This window comes from Vombatus ursinus, unplaced genomic scaffold, assembly GCF_900497805.2.
Source record: "Vombatus ursinus unplaced genomic scaffold, bare-nosed wombat genome assembly UNPS02014235.1, whole genome shotgun sequence".
NCBI lineage: Eukaryota > Metazoa > Chordata > Mammalia > Diprotodontia > Vombatidae > Vombatus > Vombatus ursinus.
The window spans coordinates 113,953-129,615 of record NW_020954013.1 but is presented as its reverse complement, the minus strand read 5'-3'; the positions used below and the strand labels follow the sequence as shown (position 1 = coordinate 129,615).

The following is a 15,663-nucleotide window of genomic DNA, read 5'->3' as shown; positions in this document are numbered from 1 at the left end:
ATAGATAGATAGATAGATAGATAGATAGATAGATAGATAGATAGATAGATAGAGGGCACAGGGTAAGTTGAAGATGAAGGGGTTCTATCTGGAGAATAAAATTAAGGGGTGAGAGAGGATTTTACTGGGAGAAGGAGAAAGGGAGTGGTAGAATGGGGTAAATTATATCACATAAAACAAACAAGAAAAGGCTTTTACAGTGAAGGGGAAATGGGGGAAGGTGAGAGGGAATGAATGAATCTATTTCTCATTGGATTTAGCTTTTTCTATCTTACCGTATAGGAAAATAGGGTAGAAGGGACAAGAGAACAAGGTGATGATAGAGGGGAGGGCAGATTGGGGGAGGTGGTAATCAAAAGCAAACACTTCCGAGGAGGGACAGGGTCAAAAGAGGGAATAGAATAAATGGGGGGTGGGATAGAATGAATGGAAATATACTTAGTTTTTCTCAACATGACTACTGTGGAATTATTTTACATGACTACCCGTGTATAACCTGTATTGAGTTTCTTGCCTTTTCAATGAGAGTGGGTGAGGAGGGAGGAAGGGAGAAAACTTGAAACTCACAGTTTTAAAAACACATGTTAAAAATTGTTTTCACATGCAACTGGGAAATAAGAAATACAGGAAATGGGGTATAGAAATCTATCCTGCTCTACAGGAAAATAGAAGGGAAGGGGATAAGAGAAGGGGGGAGTGAGATAGAAGGGAGGCCAGATTAGGGGAAGGGGTATACAGAATACAAGCCATCTTGGGGTGGGTGGAGGGATGAGATGGGGAGAAAATTTGGAACTCAAAATCTTGTGGAAGTGAATTATGAAAACTAAAAATAACTAGAAAAGTTTTCAGCGAAAAAATAAATAAAATAAAAATGAAAAATAGAATATTAAAAAAAGAAAAAAAAGTAGAATTAGCCAAGTACAAAAAGAGGTCCAAAATCTCACTGAAGGAAATAATTCCCTAAAAATTAGAATCTGGCAAGAGGAAGCAAATCATTTAATAAGAAGTCAAAAGAACTCCAATTAAACAAACTCAAAAGGAGAAAAAATAGAAGAAAATGTCAAATATCTCCTTGAGGGAAAATAACAACTGACCAGGAAAATAGATCTGGGAGGAAAAATTTAAAAATTATTGCACTACATGAAAGCCATCATCAAAGAGCCTAACCATCATATTTCAAAAAATTATCAAAGAAAACAGCCCTGATGTATTTGATCCAGAAGATAAAATAAAAATTCAAAAGATCCAACAATCACCTCTCGAAAGAGATCACAAAACAAAAAACTCCCAGAATATTACAGTCAAATTTCTTAGCTCTCAGGTCAAAGATGGAATACTTCAAGCTGTCACAAAGAAATACCTCTATTCAACCTCTATTTGCTTCAATTTCTTTGACTGTAATATATAGATAATAAAAATACCTATCTTACAGGCTGTTTTGAGGATTTAATATAACAGTATTTATAAACAGTAATTACCATGGTGCCTGGTACACATTAGATACCATATAAACGCTGATTCTCTACACCCTTCCATTTTCCATATAAATACACACACATGCATATATATATACATATAACTATGAGATATAGACACATAGGTTCATGTGATGTATAAACACATGGATACATACTTGTACAGGGAAACATAACAAGCATATTTTCAGAGAGGGACCTTGAATTCTCTTTTTGTTAAGACATTGGAAGATGTCAAAGCTGTGCAAAGGAGTCCTGCGCCAGGCTGTTTCTAGTCCTACAATTGATAGCAAGAAATGATTAGTGGTAACCAGGCCCTGTCACTCTTTGACTATGAAGACTCTACATAGTGGTATTGGACATGTATATCAGGAAAGCAGTCTAGAATTAGTAAGAAACATGATTCATTGCCCAAAAGCTCCATAGATATCACATAGAAATTGAGTATTGTACCTTCTTTCATGCATTTCTATGCATAACTATAAACACTACTGACTCATGCTGATTACTTAAAGAATATAACTAATAGCACACTTTTGAAACTTTTTCTTCATTGTTTTCCTATTTCTAGAAAGAGACACAAGAAACAAGAGTGTTGTATGATTTGTGATGAAACGCAATAACTCACAGTGCCCAATAGTTTATTTTAATAAACTATTATATAAAAGTTCAATTTTAATTTTAATAGTTTATTTCTTAAAAATAAGATTTCTTTTTAGAAAATGTGATTAATTCACCATTAAATATAACCCAACTCTACCCACCTTTGTTAAAATAAATGATGACAGATGTGGGTTGGTAGAGGGGAGAGGAAAGGAGGAGATGAGGGAGAGGGAGAGAGAAACAGAAAGAGAAAGGGGGGGGTGAATTCATTAAAAAAAACAATTCATTAAAAAAAAACATTAAAAAAATTTAAGGCAATTTGACACTATATGCAGCATTTCTGATCATGTCCTATGGGGAAAAAAGTAGGAAGAATACTAATTTTAAGTCAGACATCCAGGGTGAAAATTCTGATTATATTACCTACTTTTTTGGTCAAGATCAAGTCTCTTACATTCTGATCATTTCTTGCTGTTGTATGAAAAGAAAACAAAATACAAAGTAACACTGAATAAAATCTAAGGTTCCAGCCAAGACTAGATCATATATCAATATGTACAATGATTCAAATCACTTCTCTCTACTCACCTAAATTTCCATACTTTAAAGTTAGGAACAGCAATCATAAATACATGGATTAAAAGTGTCTCCTTCATTACATTGTATATTAACAATACATGAGATTTTTGGTTTATTTTGTTGATTTTTAGTATCTATTATATGAAATTTAAATCATGTTACCAAAAACAGATTCTTAATCTGGAAACCATTCCACAAAATTTTTGAAGAATTCCCATCTCACAAATGATGAATGTATGTTTCCTCGAGGGCAATAAGTACATTTTATTAACTGTATTATCCAGCGCATGGAGTTGCAGACTTTGCTGCCTGATGATGATATTTAGCTAGTATTGTATCACCTTAGGATTTTTTGTAGGCAGAAAATTTAAGCTTTATATAGCACCTATTTTTTCTTTATTTTTGCTCTAAGCTTAGGATATTTTCTAAGTAAAAAAGTTTCTTTTCTTATACTGTTCTTTTACAGGTTAGCAAGAATTCTGCAATTTCCTGCTAGAGAACTGAGTGAGGTGCTAGGCCACTAAATAGTTTGCTCAGGATCACTCAGACAGGAGGTTTCAAAATTCTCTCTCTCTCTTTCTTTCTCTGACTCTCTGTCTCTGTCTTTCTCTGTTTCTCTGACTCTCATCTATTTGTCTTTCTGGCAAATGTTTTGTGATCTTTGCACTGGTCACAAGTTGCTGGTCATGGCTTTTTTTCTTAAGATCTTGTGCTGTGTAAAACAGTGTGTTAAATAAAAAGCATACAGCAAATATATATATATATATATATATACATATATATCCTCCTTTCTTAGAGATCCAAGTTAAAGAAAAGAAGGAAAAGTCAGCCAATTATTGAAATATCCAATATAGCAGGTAAAGAACTAAGGAGGGATAAAAACTCAGTGCTCTGTGAGGTCCCAGAATGAAATGTTGTTGAATTTGTGATTAATAATGGCTATACTTTTGCAGTAGTTTAAACTTTCCAAAAATGCTTTCTTCCTGATGACTCTATGAAGGATCAACAGAAAGTTTCATTTGAATGTTTACTAATGAATGCTTGATAGAGAACAAAATAAAAATTGGAATAAATCTGATGTCTTCAAAAGCTGTCAGGTGTGTGGGTAAGACACAACTACTGTGGAATGAGCTAAAATCTATAAAGATATATTAACTTTATACAATACTACGTTCCAGCAGCAGAATCCTGTTTTACTGAACCAACATTCTTTGCTTTGGTTGTCTGTGGAGAGTTGATGAAGAGAGCTAATGCTTGACTAAGAGCTATTTGAAGTATTACCCGAAAAGAAGTGAGCTGGTGAGTATAAAGTGGTCATGCCTGTCTTCTGAAGTCTCTTTCTATTGAGACAATGGAAGATGTCGAAGCTGTGCAATGGAGTACTGCTCTGGGCTGTTTCTGATCCTATAATTGGTAGCAAGAAATGGTTGGTGCTAACCAGGCCCTTTCACTCTTTAACTATGAAATGTCTACATAATGGTATTGGACATGTACATCAGGAAAGCAGTCTGGAATTAGTAAGAGACAGAATTTATTGCCAAAAAGCTCCATAGATATCATATAGAAATTGAGTATTCTACCTTCTTTTATGCATTTCTATGCATAAATACAAATAATACTGGCTCATGCTGATTACTTAAAGATTATAAGTGCTAGCACAGTTTTGAAACTTTTTTTTCATTGTTTTCCTATTTCTGGAAAGATACATAAGGAACAAGAGTGTTGTATGAGGGGTGATGAATAACAGTAACTCAGTATTCCCAAGCATACCCAGCAAGGAACTTAAAAGCCTCCATCCGTCTTTGAAATAATATGATGCAAAAAGGATTTCTTAGTGCATGGCCTTCTTTTCAGGATATATTCAGAACAAAGTGGAGACTCTCAAAGTACAGTGTTCAAAGTCAGATTAGCTCTGGCAAGCATTCACAGGCTTACAGTCACATCCTGTATCTGGAAGATGATCTATAACTAGAAAACTTTAACCCAACTCTGTTGAATATGTTAGGGATACTGAAACCAGAGAAAAATCTCACTGGCACCAGCATATGGCTTGTCTGGTACATTTGTAGAATGATTCCAGTGCCTTTATATTCTACCTACTGATGCTTGAACTAAAGTCATGACTATCTTTTGAACTATGTTTTGGAGTTCATGAAGAAGAAGCTACTGTAGATACCCATGACCAGTATGTATGTTATCTGATAGAAATTGACACAACCTTACCTACTACTTATATCACTAGTTAAGAAGTATCCATAAAGAAATGTGTGTTCAATTCACGTTTATTGTCAGAAATTTCAGCAAGAAGAGGTAATACTCTTAAGAAATCTTAACAATTCAGTTTAACTTTCAATCAATCCTCACTTAGCTACTATATGATGCTGCCTACTAATATATCTGCAATCTTGAAAACAAAATAATAAATGAAAGAAAAAAAAACATACACCTACACACAGAAATAAACACAAATCTACTCTTCCCTTAATATATCATCCAGTTTTTTTAACAAACTCCTAAAAATTATGAACATGAATTTCTAACTAAAGATAATAAAAGCACTAATTTTATATGATTGTTGTGACTATCAAATGATATTCTCTAAAATGCATTGCAAAAATAAAGTACTGCATAAATATTATTAGTAAGAACACATTCAATTATTACTTTTTTTGTAGAAAAAGTCATCAGGAGTCCTAGATTGCAGAAGTGGGGCCCTCACATATCACTTCTCATAGATCATTATCACCTTTGTTCCTGTGACCTAGAAATGCCTTCATTCCATCCTTTTCTGGAATCAGGTAGAGAAAAAAATACATCTCCCAAATGTCGAGTTGCTCCTTTACATATTCTAATTAATTGCTTATAATTGATGATGGAAATTTTTACTTGAGACAAAGAGTTGTTTCTAATTCAGACCCATCTTAGATCCCTTCTGCTGACTTTCCTTTCTGAATTGACATAGTAATTACAGCTCTTGGGGGACATAAGCTCAGTAAACCCCATTCCTATAACTACAGCCCTGCCAGTCCCCACAAAACACACACATACATATGTGTGCACCCATGCACACCCACTCTCACTCCCACACCTAACTCTAGCCACTGCTTTGGCAGTAGAGATCAGACTGGTGAGTGACTTTATGCCTTGAACACAAAGATAAGGAATCCTAGCAACCTCTTGTAGGGGATTGGAATTACTGCACTGAGTGCTTGAAATGTAAGAAGGGACCTTGTAGAAGAAGTCTCAATAGGTATAATTTGGTCCTTAAAATGAAGCAAAGACATGTTTTCTGTCCTTTTTACTTGTCCAGTGTCTCTGCCTCTGTCCCCTCCCTACTATGATCCCCAACCAGGCTAAGGAGCATGTGTAGGTACATTACTCAGCAGTTTACAATTCAGATGTTGGGATATTCTGAACTGTAAAAGTCCTGGCAGAAAACTGGGTCCTCATTATTCCCTTTCTGATTAGATCAGGGAATGGAATTGTAACTTTTCAGTTTGAGTTCAACCCAAGGTTTAGCAGAAGTCTCTGATCTCTGATTTAGGCTCAGTTTTATTAAAAAAATAAAGTCATCTCATGCTATCCAATAACCTCACTGTGCAAGCTCAGAGTCCTGACTGACTTGCTGCCTTAGCAGAGCACTATGGGCCTTAGACCCCTGGCTGCTGCCCTCAATGGCTTCAGGCCTTACAGTTTGAACCTGTCCCCTCCTCCCCCACTCAGGCTGCAGGGCTTTGAAAGATTGTGGATGACAGGCTGAGAATTCCTGTGGGGATTATTAAGCAAATGCTCCACAGTCTAATCTCTCTCCCTGTGCCAGTCATATAGACTCAGAGATTCAAAGTCCAAAAGGAGTCAGAGTAGTTGATCTAAAGCCCTCATTTTACAGGTGAGGGAACTGAGGCCCAGAGAGGCTTGGTGAATCTTACAAAATCACAGAAAGTCTTGGTTGGTGAGGGTTTGAGCACGTGTCCTCTGTCTCCCATTGCAGGCCTCATTCTACAGCCCTATTCTGCCTCTCTGGTGGCCTTCATGCCTTTTTCATTCCAATGGAACTTTGGGAAACTGGGAATTGCTTTCATGGCAGAGTTTTTAAACCTTCATTCCTGTCTTCTACCTCCTTTCCTCTGCATTTTCCTTACTCTTTTCTATCTTCCTTATTTTTGCCACTCTTATAATTATGATGAACCTTAGATTTATTGAATTCTTACATTGTAAAAAAATACATTTTACAAATTGGGAAAAGCCAGGTCTCTGCCTTTCTGCCTTAAATGCCTCAGATGCCTATGAATCAGGGTCAAATGGGAAGGACACTCAAATTGGAGGCAAAGGGGATAGGTTCAGATTCTAACTCTGTTCTTTACTGTCTGTGCTGCCTGGGAAAGATCATTTTATTTTCGTAGGCCCCTGGTTCCTGATTTTCACAATGATTATAGTAACAATACTGGCAGAGGCCACTGAATCAAGTACAGCCTTATGGCAATAGCAGTAGTTTCAATGTTAAAGTGACTCCTTGGCAGAGACTCTGGGCTCATTTCCTCCGCAGCTTCTTTACAGAAGAGATAGACTGTTACAAAGCATTTCCCAGCAGCCAAGAATTATCTTAGGGAAAATCATGGAGGCAAGAGTAGAAAGGGGGAAGCTGGCATAAAACTATACATGTGAATCTTGTAAGAGTTTTCTCAGCTTTTCTTTAAACTTTGATTACAAAACATATGGGAGGCTACATTCAATTAGACTCTCTTGTTTGGGAAAGGGAAAAAGGAGAGAGATCCAGGGAGAGAGCACTGTGCCTACTTTTGAGAGTCTGGAAGTTAATCCTGCCATCTCCTCTAATTTCAGAGCACAGGCAACTGGATTATAAAAAACAAACAAACAAACAAAAAAAAAAACTGAGGCCCAGCTGCTTTCTTAGTTGTCTTTATTAGATGACTGTTTCATGCAATTTATATGGAGCAGACTTCAGTGTTTAAAGGGCTATAGGCAAGTGTGAGATGATTGGTCAAGTACCTGTTGAGGAAACAAAAAGGGTTTTCAGGAATTCATGTGACAGTAAAGGGGGCACACATCCTCATGACAAGAAGTCCTATTGTAAGCTAAGTGCTATCCTCATATAAAGGAGGATTTGAAAATTGGCCTTTCTTTTTTGTAGATTGGCTAATAACTCCTCTCTGATCTTGCTACTACTATTTTTACTTAAATATTTTTAACCTGATTTCTAAGGCAATGAAAGGCTAATGAGTCTTAAATAAATCAAACTTAATTAGTGAAGGGAAAAGGCATCTTTAATTGAGATAAAGAACTTCTCGAGAGACTTGGTCACTCATATATCGGAAGTCGTGAACATCTACCAAAAAAACTTACAGAATTTTTTTTTATTTTTTTCAGGAGTAAAAACAGGGTGTTCAGGGTTATCATATGAGGAACAAGGTCTGGTCATGAGGCCCCAGCTGTCCTTGGCACTCATTACTTTGGGCATCTGATTCCTGTAAACCAAAGGTATTTTGCTGTCAAATATACTTGATAGATGTATCTTCATTCAGACAATTTGCAACAGTTTAAAAAAAACTTTTCTGAATTTACCTTGATCTTCAAATTACTGAATTGGATTGGAAATAATTTCAGAGAAGTTGAGGTCACTCTTATTATTTTCAGGAAACCACAATGACCTCCATTTTTTTGCCCCATTTGCCTTTCTTGATACAGATACTTTGAAATTTAGTCTTTCCTACATGCATCTACATTCATCACCTATATGTCCATCTAAGCCGTGGTACTCTTTTGGTAGTGATTTTACAACATACTCTTGTGACATCTGTTCCCTTGGTCTTTTTTCAGTGTCCTTTGACTTTTCTCTTTATATCCATAAGACAATATAGAGTCTCTGAGCTTTCAGCCTGAGATCTGCATCTAGAAGTTGATAGAAACCAGCAAAATTTCATGTCAACTAGACTTTTTTTTCTTCTCTAGGTTATGGAATAAAGTATATCATAATTGTTACAATCTAAAATAATCTCCTCTTTTGACAATCTTGCTGCCATTGGTGGTGGTAATCTCTTGAGTCAAATGTTCTCACAAAATACAGGCAGTAGGATCTTCTTAGAACTGAACTATAGACTTAAGATGGGATTTATGCACTTGTAACATAATGCTAGTAACAATGATTCCACTCAGGAGTTTTTATAGTAATTTTATTATGTGGATCAGTTCTTGATGTTTTTCAAAATAGCCCATGTACTAAAACTTATTCACTGTGGAATTGCAGTAAACTTCTCATATTTTCTCACTCATAAAAGCAGCAAATTTCATACAAAAAAATTTGGTGATTATTTCACTTTGTTAACACAAACTTCTACTTCTTAGTTTTTTATACTCTTGGTATACTCTTAAAAAGAGCAGATGTGAATCAGATTCCATTTCATAATGTGTACTTTCAACTTTCATGATTTCAAAAAAGTGATAGTAACAAATGTATTGATAAAGCCTATATTGCAGAACCTGTAAATAAATATACTGTATACAGAATAATTATAAATAGATATATGTAATAAATATATAGAAATGATAACATAAACATTTGAATGCTATCAATTTTCAATAGCATTGTTAAGTACTTTGTGACTGATATTTTAGATAAGATCATGTTGATAACATATGTGTAAGGAAAAGAATAAGAAAAAAACACTGCATAGTTCCCTACCTATAGGAGGCAACTAGTAGTGATACCACGTTTGGGTAAGTGTTAAGCATTAATTATATACTGATGTAACATGAGGTTGAAATCTGAATAGACAGAAGAAAAAAAGAAAAGTAAAACATGAAAGAAGATAGGAGAGAATTATAATTTTAGGGCTTGGTAATGACACAAGGTGATTGGTGGTTGGGGTGGGGGACAACAGCACACTATTTTTAAAAAGCCACAACTGCTTAATGTTTCAGTATTTCTGGGAGACAGTAGTCTATGAGGAAGACAACAACAGCCCTCTAAATATTGCTTCCCTAACATCTCCTTGCACCTCAGTGGTGATTTTTCACTGCATTGGAAGATTCTTGGATTTTGAGAGCATGTCCTGAGAATTATACTCTTTTGGAATATTTAGAGGCTCTTACTGTAATAATTCTGAGTGATAGCTCAGCATCAGGGACAGTTACATTTATGGCAAAAATTTCTCTATAGAAAGATTCTCCTTGGTGACTTTATATTAATGACATTAGAATCCTTGAAGTCAAAGGACATATGAGCTTGGAAAAAGCCTACAACTGAAACTAGCTGTCTTTGTGTCACCAGATGTGGCCTGAGGAAATGCCATGAACACTTCATTTAGAAATAACAGTTATCTACAGAGAATGACTGCTCACTTAGGATAACTAGCTAAAGTAAGTACAGGTCAACCAGTATCTCTGACCTCAATATCTCTGATGTTTCCTGACCCATCCATCATAGCTACATCCAAAATTAATAGTGGAATTGTAAAGAAATGTATGTCTTAAATATTTAAGATGGTCTTTAAGATACATAAAGTGCTTGATATTACTAATTGATCTAAGAATATATATTTTAGCAGAATCCATAAGGAAAGGGAGAAAAATCCAAGAATAAATCAAGTCTTTCAAAAATAGGAGTTCTATTCCAATACTTTTCTATAAAAGAATCTTGCCTGCCCTATTCCCTATAAGTAGTCAGTCAACCTTTAAATGTAGATCTATGGTATAGACCAAGATGTCTAGAACAGCCTAGTCTGTTGTTTGAAAACTCTTAGGACTTTGATCAGTTTAGAAACATCAAATATGTTTTTCTTTTGCTTGAAAGATTGCTCTGTTTCAAATTTTGGGTTCAAAACAGAAAAAAAAATTTACATGTATGACCTATTCATATTTGACACGTTGTAAGATTCTCCAAAATGCCTCCTTGTCTACACACCAATTTTACACTGGAAATTAATAATTTGATTTCCTCATCAAAATTTCCATATCTCAAATGAAATGTAAACTGCCTTGTATTAGAGACCTTTAGTGATTTTTGCTGTGGATTCTCTTTTTTTTCTGTAATCTCCTCATGATCTCGGTCATCACTCTCTAGATAATCATTAAAATATCAATGTCCTTCTTAAAGTTATATGTGTATACACAAACATACCTAAGATAATAATAATAATATTAATAATAATTACAATAATAAATGGCATAGTATCTGCTTGTAAATGTAAACATTTTTAATGTGAAAGGATTAGAATCCTTCTATACTTAACCTAAAAAAAACTGGTATGAGAAAGGCATTTCCTAAAACTGCATATTTGTATATCAAGCAAGAATAACTAAAGCTTTTCTGAGCGGTGAGCAGAATTTGGAATCTCATTTCTCATTACTTGTTCTATGACAGAATCCTCTCTTTTTATTCCCAGGTAACTTCTGATCTGCCTAACATTTTTTATACAAGATAATAAGGAATGCTTTCTTATCATGATATCCTGTGTACTTTCTACATGCTTGAGATTATAACTGGAGCATTTGGGAATGCTTTAATGCTTTGCTTCTATGGCTATAATATAATCTCTGGTCACAGAATAAGAACCATTCAACTAATTTTCATTAATTTGGCCTTTTTCAACACTGCTATGATTCTCCTGAGAGGAGTTCTATGGACAACACATTTTTGCATTCAGAAAATTTTCATGGGTGACATTAAATGTAAAATCATCTTTTATCTTCAAAGAGTGGCCTGGAGCATTTCCCTTTGCATTACCTTCAGAGTGTTTTCCAGGCTATTACCAGCAGTTCTGGCAGTCCTATACAAGCAGAGCTCAAAGCTAGAGCCTCAAAGGATATTGTTCTATTCTGTGTTTTCATATGGATCCTCAATCTTTTGACAGATGTGGTTGTGTCTCTACATGTGACTGCCACTAGGAACAATACAAACAGTAACCTGATTAGAAACCTCGGGCTTTGTTCTGTGGACAGTTATGCCATGACTATCTCAAAACACATAATCTGGAAGTCACTTTATGATGCAGTGTTTGTGGGGTTCATGGCCATTACCAGTGGCTACATGGTGGTTGTTTTGTGCAGACACCACTGGCAAGTCCAGCACATTCATAAAACCAGCCTCAATCCCAGTTCTTCCCCAGGGACCAGAACTACCAAAGCCATCCTGTTGCTTGTGAGCATCTTTATATGCTTCTATTCATTCAGTTCCATCTTTATTATTATGATGAATAATTCTAAAGACACAAAGCCATGGATGATACATATCTCTGTTGTTTTTTCCTTGTGTTACCCAACAATCAGTCCCTTTCTTTTAGTCTGTAGTGATTCCCAGATTCTAAATTGTTATAATGCTTTCAAAAGGATGAAAAATAATTCATCATCAAATTCTGAGAACAAATGTATTGGAACCTAGAGCCATGGAATTTTAAAGTTAAAAAAAAGTCTTCTAAATCTCAGTCCAAATGTTTTATTCTGAAAAAAAGACTTGAGAGCAAAGGATCAGCTTTCAATAAACCAGAAAATGTTGATTTTGTTTTCTCAAAGCTAAGCTTCTTTGTACATGTGTGATTCAGTCCAGAACAATGGCAAATCTGGAAGTCAATAGAAAAATGGGAAATATTCACTCAGGGTTGATAATAACTCCAAGCTGTTTTCTCATGCTTCATAGAATGAAAGCACTGTAATTGTCACCACTTTCAAAGCACTTATATTGTAGTTGAAAGAATCAATAACCAAATTAATGATTTGCCTGGGGTTACATAGAGAATGAGGATCTGAGGCCATATTAAATGTTGTGTTTCCTTACTAGAAAGTCCACAGGCCTACCCACTGTGTCTTGCTGCCATCTCTTCTCTAGATCTAGCTACCACCCATTAATTTTTCATACAGTTTATTTCTTAAAAATAAGATTGTTTTTAAAAAAATGTCATAAATTCACCATGAAATAAATCCCAATTCTACCCACCTTTGTTAAAATAAATGATGAGAGGTGTGGGTTGGGGGAGGGGAGGGGAGAGGAAAGGAGTGGAGGGAGGAGAGAGAAAAAGAAATAGGGAGAGAGAAAGGGGGAGTGAATTCATTAGAAATAGCCAACATTTTAACGTAACTTGACACTATGTGAAGTATTTCTGGTCATGTCCCATGGGGAAAAAAATAGGAAGAATACTAATTTTGAATTAACATTCAGGGTGAGAATTCTGATTATATTACCTACTTTTTGTGGTCAAGAACAAGTCTGTTACGTTCTGGTCATTTCTTATTTTTATATGAAAAGAAAACAAAGTACAAAGTAACACCGAACAAAATCTATGGTTCCAGCCAAGACTAGATCATACATCGATATGTAAAAGACTCAAATCACTTCTCTCTACTCACCTAAATTCCCATACTTTAAATTTATGAGCAGCTGTGATAAACATATGTATTTGAAGTGTCTCCTTCATTATATTGCATTTTAAAAATAAATGAGATTTTTGGTTTATTTTGATGACTTTTAATATCTGTCATATGAAATTTAAGTCGTTACTAAAAACAGAATCTTAATCTGGAAACATTGTGCAAAATTTTGAAGGATTCCCATCTCACAAATGATGCATGCATCATTCCTCAAGGTTAATAACTATAATTTCTTAACTATACTATTCAGGGCATGGAGTTGCAGGCTTTGCTGCCTGATGCTGATATTTAGGGAGTATTATGTCACCTTATGATTTTTTGTAGGTAGGTGATTTGAGTTTTATATAGTACTTATGTTTTTTTTTTTTTATTTTTGCTCTAAACTTAGGATATTTTCTAAGTAAAAATGTTTCTTTTCTTATACAGTTCTTTTACAGGTTAGCAACGATTCCACTATTTCCTGCTACAGAACTGAGTGGGGTGTTAACATTATTAAATAGTTTGCTCAGGATCACTCAGACAGGAGGTTTCAGAATTCTCTCTCTCTCTCTCTTTCTCTGTCTCTGTCTCTCTCTCTCTCTCCCCCTTTTTCTCTCTCTCTTTTTCTCTCTCTCTTTCCATCTCAATCTCTTTCTCTCTCTGCCTTTCTCTCTGTCTCAGTCTCTGTCTCTCTGTGTCTCTGTCCCTCTCTTTCTGTCTCTGTATGTCTCTTTCTCTGTCTCCGTCTCTCTGTTTCTGTCTCTGTCTCTCTCTGTCTCTCTCTCTTTTTCTCTCTCTCTCATCTACTTGTCTTTCTGGCACATGTTTTGTGATCCTTGCTCTGGTCACAAGGGTTGCTGGTCATGGCTTTTTTTTAAGATCTTGTGTTGTGCAAAGCAGTGTGTTAAATAAAAAGTGCACAGCAAAAAAAAAAAAATCTCCTCTCTTAGAGGTCCAAGTTGAAGAAAGAAAGGGAAAGTCAGCAAATTATTAAAATGTCCAATGTAGCAAGTGAAGAGCTGAAGAAGGATAAAAACTCAGTGCTCTGTGAGGTCCCAGAATGAAATGTTGTTGAATTCATGAATAATAATGGCTATATTTTTGCAGTAGTTTAAATTTTCCAAAAATGCTTTCTTCCTGATGACTCTATGAAGGATCAACAGAAAGTTTCATTTGAATGTTTGCTAATGAATGCTTGATAGAGAACAAAATAAAAATTGGAATAAATCTGATGTCTTCAAAAGCTGTCAGGTGTGTGGGTAAGACCCAGCTATTGTGGAATGAGCTAAAATCTATAAAGATATACTAACTTTATACAATACTACGTTCCAGCAGCAGAATCCTGTTTTACTGAACCAACATTCTTTGCTTTGGTTGTCTGTGGAGAGTTGATGAAGAGAGCTAATGCTTGACTAAGAGCTATTTGAAGTATTACCCGAAAAGAAGTGAGCTGGTGAGTATAAAGCAGTCATGCCTGTCTTCTGAAGTCTCTTTCTATTGAGACAATGGAAGATGTTGAAGCTGTGCAATGGAGTACTGCTCTGGGTTGTTTCTGTTCCTACAGTTGGTAGCAAGAAATAGTGCTACCCAGGACATATCATTCATTGACTATGAAACTTCTGCGTAATGGTATTGGGAATGTATATGAGGAAAGCAGTAAAGAATTAGTAAGAAACAGAATTTATTGCCAAAAATCTCCAGAGATATCCCTCAGAAATAGAGTATTATATGAGTTTTATGCAGAGAAAACTCTACTGTCTCATATTGATTACTTAAAGAATGTAAGTATTGGCACAATTTCTAAACTTTTCTTCATTGTTTTCCTATTTCTGGAAAGAGACATAAGGAACAAGAGTGTTGTACCAGGGGTGATGAATCACATTACTCAGCATACCCAAGCATAGCCAGCAAAGAACCTAAAAGCCTCCATCCACCTTGCAATAGTATGATTCAAAAAGGATTTCTTAGTGTATGGCCTTCCTTTCAGGATCTATTCAGAACAAAGTCTAGGCTGTTAAAGTACAGTGTTCAAAGACAGATTAGCTCTAGCAAGCATTCACAGGCTTATAGTCACATCTGTTATCTGGAAGATGATTCATAACTAGAAAACTTGAACCCAACTCTGGGGAATATATTAGGGATACTGAAACCAGGAGAAAAATCTCACTGCCACCAGTATAGGGCTTTTCTGGTACATTTGTAGAATGATTCTAGGGGTTTTATATTCAACCTACTGATGCTTGAACTAAAGTCACAACTATCTTTGGAACTTTATTTTGGTGTCCATGAAGAAAAAGTAACTATAGATACTGATGACCAGAAATGCATGTTAGATGAGAAGTTGACAGAACCTTACCAACTAGTTATGTTATTAGCCAAGAAGTATGCTCAAAGAAATGCATGTTCAATTCATGTTTATTGTCAGGAATTTCAGCAAGAAGATATAATCCTCTTAAGAAATCTTAGCATTCCTGAGACGTTAAAAATGGCAGACAGATAGAAAGCTACTCCATAACCAGTTGTAGAGAGGCTAAGCAACATGCCTTTTTGGTCCCAATAAGAACAATGAATCACAATCGCATATTGAAAATTGGGTTCTGCTTCAGTAGCAAGTTGGCATATTAAGAAGTAAGTCCCTCTCACCTTC

At 35.4% G+C, this 15,663-nt stretch overlaps 1 protein-coding gene across 1 annotated transcript; it reads left to right on the top strand.

The window, feature by feature from the left end:
* Window positions 1–11,104: 11,104 nt before the first annotated feature.
* On the top strand, window positions 11,105–12,054 carry LOC114041978 (vomeronasal type-1 receptor 4-like). The gene is given in 2 exon segments (XM_027860672.1): window positions 11,105–11,399; window positions 11,402–12,054. Coding segments are annotated over 2 exon segments (948 nt in total).
* Window positions 12,055–15,663: the final 3,609 nt, after the last annotated feature.